Raw genomic sequence first — 14,027 nt, 5'->3', positions numbered from 1 at the left:
AAGGCGGACTGCCTAAACTGTTTTTGGTGGTCAACCAATTAGCTAAGCCGGTGGCCGCTTGTCTGCAGAAAGTGAAGAAATCGGAGCACAGTTCCCACCATTCGACAAGCGGCGTTTTAAAGACGTGGTCTGAGCTGGCTTACTAAACAGTGGGGCATAGAGACTGGGCTCTTAAAGAAACTGACCCGCGCAGCGCCTGAGACAAGAAAAAAAATCGGAAAGCAAGGGAAAAAGCCGAAAGAAAAAAGATTAAAGATTGACGCCCGCTCACAGCTTTCAGAACCAGTAAAACTTGGCTTGCATCCTGTTTCCTCGATCCATATCTCTCACTTTGGTGCTACATTTCTCTCGAATCTTGTACTGTGGTCTTGTTACTTTCGGCGTCAACAGGAAGGAAATCTGTACGCATTCCTCTCGCGGGGCTTACCAAAGAACGTCTGTATAGTAAGCAGTTAATTGCATGGCGTGGGAGAGGAGAAATCTATAGAAATCTTACGTCGAATGTAAAGATAACTCTGCTTTCGAGCTTTATACTTCACTTAAGTGTGTTGTGAAAGCAAGGAATCAGAAAACAGCAGAAACATTGACAAGTGTCAAGCAGGTGTACAGTTTCGCGGCTCAGAGCAGTTGAAGGTGGAGACTAAGGCTCTCGTACTACACTGCTCTAGTCTCCACTAAGTGTCCCTCTAAGAATATGTGGAAACAAAACTTTAACGCGTCATTACAATGCTTTTTAAAACGCAAGGTATTGAGGTAATTGCCGTGCACTTCTCCGCTGAGCATTCAGACGTGGAACAGAAATTAAAAAAAAACAATAGAGCTGGAAATATTGGAAGCAAACAAAGCAATTACACTCATTATTACAGCGCAAAGACGGCACAGAACAAGAAGGGGACACAGCAGCGCTGTTGTGTCCCCTTCTTGTTCTGTGCTGTCTTTGCGCTGTAATAATGAATGTAGGTAACCAACTCGCCCAAAATGTTGTATTATGGAGCAATTACACTCTTACATGACTTGCTCGATGCCAAGGAAGCACTATGGTAACGATGAGATAACCCGTTGAAAGCTGCTACAGGGAAACGTTGACGTCTGACATTAATAACTGCATTTCCGATGACAGTTACTGCAATCACATAACGAAATTGTCGACATGAAAGGGTTGTTTGGGTCAAAATACCTGTAAATAATCACGATGAAGGCTGCCAAACACGCTGCTCCTAACATTGTCGCCTTTTGAAGCGTAGGAATATGCTTGTGGTACGGCGCTAGTTATATTGTTGACTGCGGCCGCAAATTTCAGTGCAGCTGTGGGCTGCCTCCCTCCCTTGCTCACTCTCTTCGGTTTGTGCCACCCTTTCCCCCAATGCGCCACAGCTACCCAGAACTGTACAGAATACGTCCGGTTCTTATAGGCGGCGTGGGACAGCTGCACAGACAAGCGGCATGTAGCCACATACCGGCGTGCAGCTGTGCGCCGCCCCGGCTCTGTCTGCGAGGGAATGGTACCGTGCACTTCCTGCCCATTATGTGTGCATTTGTCTCTGTACATCTGTGCAAGGGTCGTGGGTTTGAGGATATCAGAGAATACACAAGAAGTGCTGCTTATACAAAATAGTTTCTTTTCACTGCCCAACCTTGTGGTCCCCGTCCATCATCAGTCCTGCAGCTGATTAGAGTAATTAGCAGCAGGCTGTATGCCCGCAAATCCACGTTAGCCAAACTATTCCCTACATTAGCAGAGTGCTGCCATTTGAGTAGGACAACAATTGGTTCTCTCAAATTCTTTTCATACGGTGCAGCGTTAGCCACATGAACCACCGGTAGTTTATCGCACAGATTGGATTTAAGAATTTCGCACCCCGACCTGTGATGCTTCAGGGCATCATACAGAGGGCCCTTAATATATATATATTTTACTCTAGCAATACCCTTCGGCGGGTCGGTTGGTGCACGTTTCGGAGCTGCGAAAAATTCCTTGCAAAGAAACTAGAATGCATATTGAGATATAAAACCCACACATATAAAATTACACTGCTTGCATATGTCGTGTATTTCTCATGTTTACTGTCCTGTCGTTTTAATTGAACGAATTTTTTTTAAATTCACAATGCGATAAATAAGGTGAACAGTGTTTATTTACACATAGGATAGCAAACCCGGTTAAAACTATGAATGGCTGAAACGCTTTCGCCCTTTCATAGCAGCGTTTCAATTAGCCTCGCCACTGGTTAAGCAGCAAATAATATAATATTAAGGATGCTAATCTCTGCACGAAAAATAAAATGAGCCTTGAAGTCCTGGAGGACATTTTGAGCTCATTGCCAATGCGATACCTGCTGTCAGCCTCACATCCCTTCCTGCCCTTCTTTCTGACTGTCGACTTCCTGTAGTGAGGGCCTAAACTCTGCTGCACATATTACCGCTGCTTCCGTCGTGTCAGGCCACAAAAGCGCCTGCGGCGCCGTCAGTTGATTGCGGTGTTTTGTACCAAACTCTATCACCCTCGCATCCTGCTTCATTTTCTCTTTGACATTGTGCGGCAGATAATTATCGCCTTAGGCGCAGCCTATTCTCCCCGACATCTTTTGTATAATCTCTAGTGTAAGATAGCGCTACACAGGTAGGGTCGCCAGGGTTGGGTGCACCTGGGCTTTCCGCTCAAGACTGCGGTACAGCTTCCGCGATATCCCCTTTCTCCCTTTCTTTCTGAAAGAATATAGGTTCGTATGTCCTTGCAGTTGGAGTTTTTTCATTTGTAATCAGTTGGAATTCCAGTACCATTTATTCCTGGCTTGAACCAAGGACCCCTTTATCTGCCAGCTACGCTGGCGGCCCATGCCGTCAGTAGCAGTGCGGTACAGTCGGGGAACTACGAAGCTCAGCGCCACATAATTAGTGTGCCCACGTAGGTTAAGCAGGTATTAAAAGCAGTGGCTATTGTTGCTGCTCCTTGGCCAGAGTTGTCTTACCGCTGCAGGAGCGCCGAATAAGGGAAGAACGGAGGCTGGAAACGGCTCGCCTGGTGGAAAAGAAGTAACTGTATTTAGATTTATTCACATTATAGATTGCATTGTAACAGGATGGTTGGAGACAGACTGGAAATTCAGCCTCCCTTCCAAGAGAGTCTGCAACACAATGATCGAACATGTCTTGTGTCTCGTCTTTTATTGCGCTGTTTTTCCAATTGTTAAAACATGTACCAACCAGCCCGTATTTGCCCTCTTCTGGAATCGAACACAAAGTTCTGAACAGTGCGTCCTCCTAGCTTAAATGCCCTCATCTTCGCCGACACTCAGTACCGACTCACAGTAGGCGTTAAGGCCTCAGTTCCGGATCATGAACGCAGCCGATTCGTGGAAACTCCTCTTTGAGCCTGGTGACCAGCGGTATCCACAGTTCGCTCGCGCAACAAAGCCTGGAATGGCAGGAAACGCACGGACAAGGTCCTGAGCCACTCGCCGAAGACCCCTTTATTCGCGAGCTCGCACTCCTGAGGCGAGTGGTGGCCTCCAAAAAGGCCACACACACATTCGACTTCGCCGGAGACACATCTGATGCTGATTTATGACGGCACTAGAAGGCTTGGCGCGTAGTGCACGCGCAAGGGTGGAGGCACAATTATAACGTGGCCGCACCAGGAACAAGAGAGCAATGAATAAACTTCCCCGTGAACAACGGTGGCATCCCTGGCATCTTGGCGGCATCCCTGCACAACACATCCAAGCAAGTGATCACAAGTTATTTCACAAGTTCTTTCACAACTTCTCAGAAGCCAACCGATTAATTCCACGTGTGCATCGCATTTCCCGCCATAACCACCCGAACGCTGTTTACCCTGTACGTGCACATACCACCACATTCCAGCAATCATTTTTCTTAAAGACTGCCCGTGACTGGAATGACCACTCTGCTGAAGTGGCCACCATCATGAATCATCGACTGTTCAAGACCACTATCGAGGAAGCCTATTCATCAACGTAATTTTTGTCCATTTTTTATTAACGTATAATTATTTTGCCGTGTTATCCTCATCCCTCATGTAATGTCCCGAAAGGGACCTTTGAGGAAAAATAAACAAATAAATAAATAAACATAAACGTGTATGTCAAGAATTCAGCGGGACAGCTAGGCGAGGCACAGAAAGAAGACAAATAAACATCAACAAGAGATCATAAACGTCGTACCATGTTCCGAATTAAGACAATTAGCTTTGCGATATCACCACCGTATATTCTTGTAGTTATGAAGTATTGAGAGCAAAACTGGGTAACAGTTTTCTCCTGCTCGAACAAGTATTTATTTTTTTGTTATACCATCAGGGCCATTACGGCATTACAGAGGGGAGTGGTTACAAAACAAAAATATGTAATCAACAAACAGGGGTTAAGGAAACGATGCACAAACATGAGCATGACTTTGCAGCACCGCTCCCGTAATCGCTGGTATACTCAAAGTACGAAAAGGCCACACACCCGGATACTGCATTCTATGTAATTTGCTGAATATAGGGGCACTTCGCTGCAAATCGGAGAAGGGTAACTTCGCTCTTATGCTGTCTCGATGTTTTCGGTTTCTGATGCTGACAACGACGACGAATCCTGAACGACCTTCTTGATGCCTCTTTCCTTCAAGTAACTTCCTCTACGCGAAAATCAAGTAAACTAAGCGAATAAGCAAGCACTTTCTATGCCTGGTTGGCAATGCGCCTAGCCGAAAAGTTCAGTTCATTTCGTAAACCACAGCATTGTAATCTCAACGCCCACATCCTGTTAGCACGTGTCGTCGGACCCTACGTCATAAGTTCAAAGCCGCTGTACTTCGAACTCAATTGTAAATATTCCGGATAGCCCTCGAATTATTTATATCTGACTCGTCCTTCCGGTATAAGGCTCCATGATGCACGAGTCGTTTGCTCGCTCAGGTGCAAACTCGTGTGTCATATTTTCCACCAGCACTTCCTTTCATTGTGCCTGTTTCCTCTTTTGTTTAGTTTACCCACCGCCACGTGCTCCCACATTGCAACAAGCGCTCGTCTGAAGGCTTGCCTTTCAAAGTTCAGAGGATGACAACCGCACGTTCATACTACGCCGATTTCCTGATACCCTGCTCGAATATCCGCTTTCTCATAAGGGTCTGCTGACTAGGTTATTGAGAGTTTGTATTGCAAAGAATTAAGAATGCCTTTAATCTGTATATTTTTCATATGCTGGCAACAATTTAGCGTTACGCTTATAGGCTCTCCCGAAGTCATCTCCCATGATTTTCCTCTTGTTTTCACCAAACATCAAGACTACCTACCAGGAGACACATCGAACAGACGGACACAATATCGGCCAGATAAGAAACTGTTTTATATGTGGTTTTGGTTTCAGTTTATTACTGAATTTTCTTGTTACTTCTCTTTGTGTATGTGTACGTTGTGTGTGTAAATTAAGTGTCATGCGAATAAAAGCTGTACATATCGTGGTCCTCGTCAAATAAAGAGTCTTCTTTCATCTTCAACGTTGCAAACGTGTTCTGTGAGAGGAGCCGGTGGTGCAGAGATTCTAGGTTGTGCAGGCGCTGGTTGAGCAGGGACTGCCTCCGGAGCTTGGACCATTAGATACCGTCACAGCAAAAGCCACATCTACTCCTCTGCCAACCTCTGCTACCACGCCAGTGCACTACTCCTTTCAGGCTCCGCGAGCTTCGAAGGTGTTCTCTGGAGAGCTTTTCGAAGATCTGGAGGATTCTCTTCTTCAATGTAACCGCTTAGCTGCTTTTAACCTTTTAACCAGTGTGGCGATGCTTCAAAGCTCCGCAACGTTCAATTAAGCCTCGGGTATGGCGCACGGACTTGTTACTAAAACCGAGAGGGTGTTTAACCTCGTGGCGAGAGTTCCGTTTTCAGCTGCTGGAGGCCTACACTAGCGCGGCTCACCACGAATGAGCTGAGCGTGCACTCCAATACTACATTCAACTGCCCAATGAAAGCGTCCAGATATACGTCGAATACATGACGCGCCTTTTCAGGAGAGCTGCTCCGGCCATGCCTGAAGAAAAACTTCGACACTTAATGCGTGGCGTAAAAGAAGATTTTTTCGCAAGCCTCGTGCGCAGCCCACCGTCGAACATCGCTGCACGCCTTGCCGAGACGACAACGATGGAAGATGTCCTGCAACAGCGTTGTGCGACTTACAACCGGCAAGAGTATGCTGCTGCCGTCATTGGATCGTTTGCTGCCATCGGGAGCCATCCTAATGACTTGCGTTAATGGATTCCCGCCGTCCTGCGTGAAGAGCTTAACAGGTTTTGTTGGCCTTCACAGCCTGCACTGGGTTCTCTTTCAGCTCTTCTTCGCAAGGAGGTGAAGCAGGCGTTACGTGATTCTTTTTTCATTGCCGACACACAACCTCTCCCGAGAGATTACTAACGTCCCACCGATGTCGACGTTGCGAGCCGTGCGGCTTCCACTTCGCCACCTCCGATTTACGCGTCACTTCCTGTGCCACTGCCCTCGGTGCAATCTGTGCAGTATTCGAACGATCAGCGATCGCCTCTACCGAATGCCGACGTCTGGCACGCACCTGACAGCCAACCCCCCGCTCTCTCTACAACGAACACGCCCATCCCTACCACAACCACTCCTAACGAATTATGCCATTTAATTTTCCTTCCAAGAAGGTATCTCCATAGCGTTTTTTTTTTTCTCACAGAAGCTTCTGCAACCTGCTTGGCAATAACGTGAGAGGGCCAAACGCATTCTTTTCCGAGTATTGCTATTCCACTTTCAAGTTTCGCCGCCTTCATACCCAAACAAGGGTTTCCGAAATACAAATGCATAAGTGAGATACTTTTCACTGAGGAGCCACACCTGCCTTTACTAAAAAAGGCTTTGCATAGTTATTCTATTTTTCAACGCCAGTATCCGCCGAGGTTCCTCAGTTGTTAGGGTGCTTGGCTACTGAGCCGGAGGACCAGGGTTTAATACAAGCCGTGGAGACCGCATTTCGATGGAGTTGAATCAAAAAGCGGCCATGGGCTCTGCTACGTCAGCTCGCGTTAAAGAACCCCAGATGGTGCAGATTAATCCGCAGCCGTTCACTATGGCATCCCACATAGACCATGAATGGCTTCAAGGACTTTGAGGACCACAATTTATAACTTTCAACGCAAGCATGTTCAGCTCCAGAAGCAGAGGTACAAAAGTGAGATAAAATCACGATGTGCATCGCTATGTTTTTATGTTCTTAGTTACCGCGAAGTGGATTAAAAAAAAAGAGTTATGAGAGGTGTCGTTTTTTTCGAACGTTTTGGTGAAGTGGGCGAGAAACCATGTTTTTTCGATTAAAATAGTGGTTAAGAAAGAATATGATTATAATTTACATTAAACTTGGGCATCAGATGACAAAACAAGGCATGTGCCGAAGGGCGCATAGATACAGTATAGTGAGGGAGGAAAAGACAAGGCGGAATATTTGTGTAGCACATTTAGCGACAGGTGTGAGCACTGGCCTGACGTCAAGAAACAGGCGTCGGAGTGATTGACGAGAGTGCAGATTCGTATATAAAACCTTATATGCCTGTCAAACTTGACAACGACGTTTTGACTCACGAAGAGTTGTGATGTTGGCAGGTCTGTTCGTAGTGCAGTTTGCGGGAAAGAAACTGCAAAAGAAAAATGACAATACCTCACGAAGAAACGAAAGGCCCATCAACTTTCGCACTTTCGGTGGATGCATGACCCTCTCAGTGAAAAAAATGGATGCGGAAAGGAGTTAAAGAAGGAATAGAGATAAATGCGCCATATTGGAGGGCTAAGGATTTTTTGAGGGCGCTTCTAAGTGACCAGCGACCACTATGTCACAGGGACAGAGGGCGCGCACTGAAAACTTAAAGATTATAGGCGGGAATGCAACCCCGAGTCCCTTAGGAAATTCAGGAGCGCTTTCACCGCTTTCCGTTGTCTGGAAGGTTGTGTCCAAGGCCCAGAACGTTAGACTCTGTTAAAGGACGCGAGTCCAAGCGGAGCAGAGAAGCAACTAGGGAACCGCGCTCTCGCTCAAAGCGAGGGCAGTCACAGAGGAGGTGGCTAATCGTCTCGTCACAACCACACTGGCCACACGCAGGAGAGTCAGCCATTGAGATGAGATGGGAATAGGCGTTTGTGAACGCCACTCCCAGCCACAGGCGGCACAACAGCGTAGTATCACTGCGGGAGAGGCATTTCCTTGCCGCTCTTTTTCCTTTTTTCCCCTTTGTTCCCCTCCCCAAGTGTAGGGTAGCCAACTGGGCATCGCCTGGTTAACCGCCCTGCCTTTCCGTCCTTTTCTCTCTCTCTCTCTCTCTCTCTCTTTGAGGGCGCTAGCCCTGTATACTATGTTTGGCGGGAAAGACGTCGGAAAGTCCAAAAGTGTCTATAACAGGCACCAAAATAAGTAAATAGGCGTTCAGTAATTGTTTATTCTCAGCTTACATCGTGGTCCGCTTTCATTCGTGTTGTGGCAAGAACGCCTCAAGCGTATTTCAAGCTGTAATAATGAATCAAAGGTTGGTAGGAGTTTAACGAAATTAAACCGAATGTACATGCGCAAGCAGGTATTCATTTTTCAACTGGAGGGGGCATTTGAGCTCAGCCTTAAGCGTATGAAGCAATAATTTTCGTGGGTTAATGTCCATATATGCAGAATTGGTCATTTTGGTCAAATATTTAGAGAAATCTCCCAGCAGAAAGCAACCGCGGTGCCTCAGTGGTTATGGCGCTCGGCAGCTGAGCCGAGAGACGGGGGTTCGATCCCAGTATATACAGTTGCATTTCGATAAAGACGAAATGCTAGAGGCCTCTGAACTGTGCGATGTCAGTGGACGTCAAAGAACCCCCGGTGTTCGATATTATCCGGAAACCTCCACTACGACGTCCATTATAGCCCTTGTAACTTTGAAATGTTAAACCCTGTAGATAAAATCAAAGCCGCACGCATCCACATTACGTTCGCGCCCCAGCCAGGTCACGGCCTGCAACTTCGGCCAAGCCCAAAGCCGGCCCAGGCCCGTAACTTCCAAGCCCGGCCCGGCTCGACCCATCCCCCGCAGAACTAGGCTTTCGGGCCGGCCCGATGCCGTGCTGGGCGCTTGGACTCTCCATCGACAGCGTCGCACCCTCAGAAAGTGCACGGGTTTCTTTTCGACTTCATCTCCGTCGAAGTGCATCAGCCACGGCGAACACATACTTGTGCGACTTAATGCTCAGTCGTCGAGCGTCCTGATCACTGGGCTTCCACAGTGATAAACAGTGCATGGCTGCTAAAGACATAATACAAACACGATGCTGATCATAATAGCCCCATTTATAGTTCAGAATTTCATAAACAGGCGGGAATAGGGAAACTAGACTCTGAAATGTTTCATTTCCCATGTGTATAACCATTAAAACATATTGGTTGCATGTCAGAGTGCTGCTACTAGTCTTCGTTTAGCTCCGTCACTTTCTTTTTATTTATATGTGGTAGACACCAATGAGTTATGTCATAGCCTACGCCGGCTTTCGCGTCAGATTTACATCAAACATGTAGCAGCGATACGCCACTTAAACATAGCACTAATAGTGCTAGTTGCTACTGGCGCCTAAAACGACGCAACCGTTTTTCTAAGATCGATGGCCCCTGATCAGATCGCCTGGTAACTTGACAGAATGGCTCAACTGCCGGTGGACACCATTTTATTTTCAATCGCCATTCTTCGAAGAGTGCCACGGGTGTGATTGTGGCGGTAGCCAAATCACACTGAATTCTAGAAACTATTGTTGCTACGCATCATTCAGGCCGGGTACTCTACGCAGTCGACGCAGTGAATGTGACTAGAGTAATGTGACTCCAGTGAAGTGACAGGCGTAGGGTGCGCTACAACTTCGGCCAAACCATGAGGCATGACATCGCTCGCATTTCTGATCAACGGCTGCTCTACACTGCTATGCAAGTTTTTCAAACCGTTTGAAGACCGATGGGCAGAGAATTTTTGTTATACTTTCAAAATTATAATCAGTCACGATAGCCGCAGCCTCCCAAAATTTTGAGAACAGCACCAGCCACGCGAACGGCTTGGTGAGAAGATCATAGCGCCCCTGCATCCAGATAACCGTGTGCGCTGCTATACAGCAAAAGAGACATCTGGTGCGCTCGTGGGCTGCCAAAGAGCATGCGGTTTAAGCAACCGGTTGCGAAACCATCAGTTCGGTCTGTGCAGCACCCCAAGCACACAATCGATGATCCCCGCAGATAGAAATGTGCAGTCGTTCTCAAAAGTATACAGACCAAGGGGCCTGCTTCTGAGCTCTACAGCGTGGTTCCTCTTGCATACTCAGAAACCCTAATCTCAGGAATGCGGGAGGAATTTAATCTTCAACCCACCTAAGCTTAGAACTGTCATATGCGCTAAGGAGCGTCACTACACGCCTTGGAAGTAAACCCCTTGGGCTGTATATTTTTAACGAATACTGCACAGCAGCCAGCGTTCAGCACCGCCCACCCGCCAGAAAAAGAGTCATCAGTAATACAAATGGCAGTTTTCTAACAGTATTCATATGCACAACTACTATCAGGAGGTTGCAATCCTGACTCCACAATAGGAAAAGGCGATTCAAAAGAATCATTAATAACCCGTGAACCGTAAAAAAGTATAGCCTGCCTTCAAGCGGTTTTCCTGTATCCGTTTGATTTATATTATTAAGCGCAAAAAAACGCGGTTACTAGACAATGTGTTGTAATGAAAAATATATCGGAGGCTCTTAACGTAGTCCCTGATTTGCAAAAAGAAGTTTTGATTGCTGATAGACACTTACAGCGAAACAAAGTTGACATCTGGTTTAATGCATAAGCACTAATCTCATGGGTACCAACCACGAGCAGAATCGTCTGTTGTCTGTTCGCCTAGCGCCAGCGCTCCGTCCTACACCACAGCCCGTTCATCGTCGTCTTCGACGTCAATAAAGCTTGGTAAGGGGCTAGTTGCTCGTGCATACTGAGACTGGGGGGCGCTAGGTTCTAGACAAGGGAACAACACACACAAAGGAACAACATCAGACATGAGCGCAAAAAGCAAGAAGCCATACTTTCCCACTGATTCGAGCGTAGTAAACATTCTATGTAGTTATTTCTGCTTCAGTTGAAAAAAAAAACGAGTTTGAAATTTTAGTTCAAGCGCGTGGTACTGACCATGATGTGCTAAATTTTGTAATGATTGGCTTTCTTCCTCAAGGCCTACTTTGATGTCAGGAGCCGCATTTCATGGTTTCCAAATAAAAATAATGCTGTCTGTTCAGATTTGTGCTGAACCTTGAAGAGCAAATATTATTCAACACAACGAAACGAAATTGCATCTTTCAACCGGGTCTTAGATTGGCTAACAGACTTTACCAACGCTACCTATCAGAAGAGAGTATTTCGTTTTATACTCGAGAGTTTTAGCACTATCTTGCATGAGAAACTCACGGTAGAAAAAGCGCTCGAAATTCCGGACGAAGACATGGTCTCTTCTCGAAGTGTTGGATAGCGGAGTGAGGCTCCCAATGAACTTGTTCCCTTTCTTTTGCTTGTGAAATGTTGTTGAAGTGACTAAGCTCTCTTCTGTATTCATTAGCGAATTTGTTTTCTTCTTTCGCGCTTACCTTTCGCTGTTTATGTCAAGCAGTGACCGAGAAAAGAAAATAAACCACTCAACAATCGGGATGCACTGCATCAATGACGTAACTTAGTCAAGGTAGTGCTGACATAAGTGCCTGAGTTGTGAGTGGCGCAGCGTCATGATGAAGGCCAATAGGAAGGTTCCGTCATACGTGATAATGGTCACGTTGTTCCATTTTTACGGCTTACATCGTGTGCTTGTCAGCTGATTTTGTTTTCATAAAATGATAGATGTTCAAAGGCGAAAACCTTGGCAGAATTCAAACCCGAGCTGTAGTCTCGAGCGTTTTGGTCCTAAATGTTTCTTTATCGTCGTCATTGTCTCTTTGCTTTCTGTGTTTTCAATGGCAATGTCGAAACCAATTTTCTCCAAGAGCTCGTAGCTTTTTGCAATTGAATTTAAAGAACGCCTCAATGGAAGTGAAGCAGGCTGCGTATCAGGCATATGTGCGGCCGATATTCCACCGTGTACATGTCGACGGAGTTGAGCATATATAATCTGTTGCTGCTCGGTGTGTTACGAGACTACTAATATGAAACGTGGACTCAGATGGTACCCTTTAAATGAACGCCGCAAAAATCTGAATCTTAGATTGCTCTTTACCATTTTTTAAACTGTTCTTTACCATTTTTCGTAATCACATGGAATCAGTGCTGCGAACTAATTACGGCAACCACATTATGTTTCGTCTTGAAATGACCATACATTGAAGATTCGTCCATACCAATGCCGCACTGATTTGTTTACACCATCGTTTTTTCCGCATATCATAAACGATTGGAACATATTATCACAAGATGAAGTTTGCAGCAAAACTTTGGATTTGTGTATGATGTTTTGTGCAAGGTCACTAGATTACCTTGAAATAGGTTTTTCGGGCACAAAGCACAGCAGGGCACAAAGCACAAAGCGCTGAACGGCGTTCACCGACAGTCAGCGGTTGGTTGGTTGGCCTCAAGTAGAATGGCACATACCCACTACGGGGGAGTGGCCAAGACACAGGCGAAGCACTAAGGCGAAGCACGAGCTCGCCAAGAGCAGTCCCGCCGCCGCGCGGGCACTTCTTCGTCATTACGCTAGTAACGTTGGTTTTGTGCCTCCCGCTGTAATGCCCTATATGGCGCGCGAGTATCGCACGAATAAATAAAGAATAAATAAAGGCAACGCTCTGTCACGCGCCACCTGTGAAGCAGGGAAGAAGATGACCACCGGCAGACGTGCAGATCCGATCTCACAACGTAGCGTCTACCTAACCTCCAAGGAGGCCTTCACGGAATACGATCCGCCTAGTCCTCCTCTAGGGCTCGCCGTCTCCCGAACCCCAACCGCTACGGTCTCCGGCCCAGTCCTTCAAGTACAACAGCCATTACCCCGAGATTTGTTTGTCACCGCGGACGCCGGCGCCTTTTCTCCAGGCATCCAACGTTACCGATCCCTCTCCCGGCCTGGTGCCTTTCAGCCCTCAGCAAGAGCTACTGCCAATACAGTCGATGCCAGCGCTAGACAATGGACTGGAGCAGCCGCAGGAGCCGAAAAAGGCGAGCCCGTCTTGTGGTTCCTGTTCGCAATGACCTATGTGATCGTCACGATCGGTGCGCTGGGATTAGCCGTCGCGTACATCATGATGACCATCGACAGGGGACACATTGCAACAAGGGACCATAGCGACGTCGATTTTACGTTGATGCCCACGAACGCCTCGCTGTTGCCCCAGGCCTCAATGGAACCTACCGCGCTCGCACGTCAAGCTGTGGCATCGGCAAGTTACGACACCAGGACCACACTCTCGCCGACGCATGCTGAAGAAGTGTCCAGCATAACCGAGGGCGCGGACACTTGAATACCACCTAAATCTGCTTGGCGCAAGCAGCCTTTTCCTTTTTCCTTAATGCTTGCTTTTTAACAGTACCCTCAAATATCGACAAAGTTCACGCCAATATGATGTTTTCCCAGCCTACTATGCTCGTCCCTTTATTTGACATTCTGCAGTTGTGTGCAGTGTCGTTCCAATAGGAACTAATAGTTCTGGTTTGTTCAACTCTCTGAAAGCAAATAAATATTTTCATATATCTCAGGGAACAATATTGATCAGTTGTCGTAGTGGCCTTCTGAGGTGCACTTATTCTGATCGATCACTTGCCACACTCTGATCCTCCTTTAGGGATACAGCGCCATGTCGTTGCTCCAAGTCTAGATCAAATATTAAAGCTGCGGATTCATATCGTAAAAAGTTAGTGTTGTGCATACCTAGGCTAAAGTATCCTCTTGTCTAAAGTGTTCGTAATTGATCTCCCTGACAGGACGAAGTTCAGTCCCGTAGCTCACGCAGGGCTTCAGGAGTGCGTTTGAGCAGGACGCTGGGAGATGGC

General features: G+C 46.8%; 1 protein-coding gene across 1 annotated transcript in view; it reads right to left on the bottom strand.

The window, feature by feature from the left end:
- Positions 1-1,300, bottom strand: part of LOC149346878 (cytochrome P450 3A56-like) — a 48,974-nt gene extending 47,674 nt beyond the window's left edge. The window contains exon 1 of the mRNA XM_089585463.1: positions 1,178-1,300. Coding sequence (XP_089441589.1) covers positions 1,178-1,224 — 47 coding nt within the window. The 5' untranslated portion in view covers positions 1,225-1,300. The remainder of the gene's footprint in view (positions 1-1,177) is intronic.
- Between the last annotated feature and the right edge of the window lie 12,727 nt (positions 1,301-14,027).

This window comes from Amblyomma mixtum, chromosome 4, assembly GCF_055824585.1.
Source record: "Amblyomma mixtum isolate Tamu chromosome 4, ASM5582458v1, whole genome shotgun sequence".
Taxonomy (NCBI): domain Eukaryota; kingdom Metazoa; phylum Arthropoda; class Arachnida; order Ixodida; family Ixodidae; genus Amblyomma; species Amblyomma mixtum.
The sequence above is the reverse complement of the archived record's forward strand: the minus strand, read 5'-3'. Positions and strand labels throughout refer to the sequence as shown.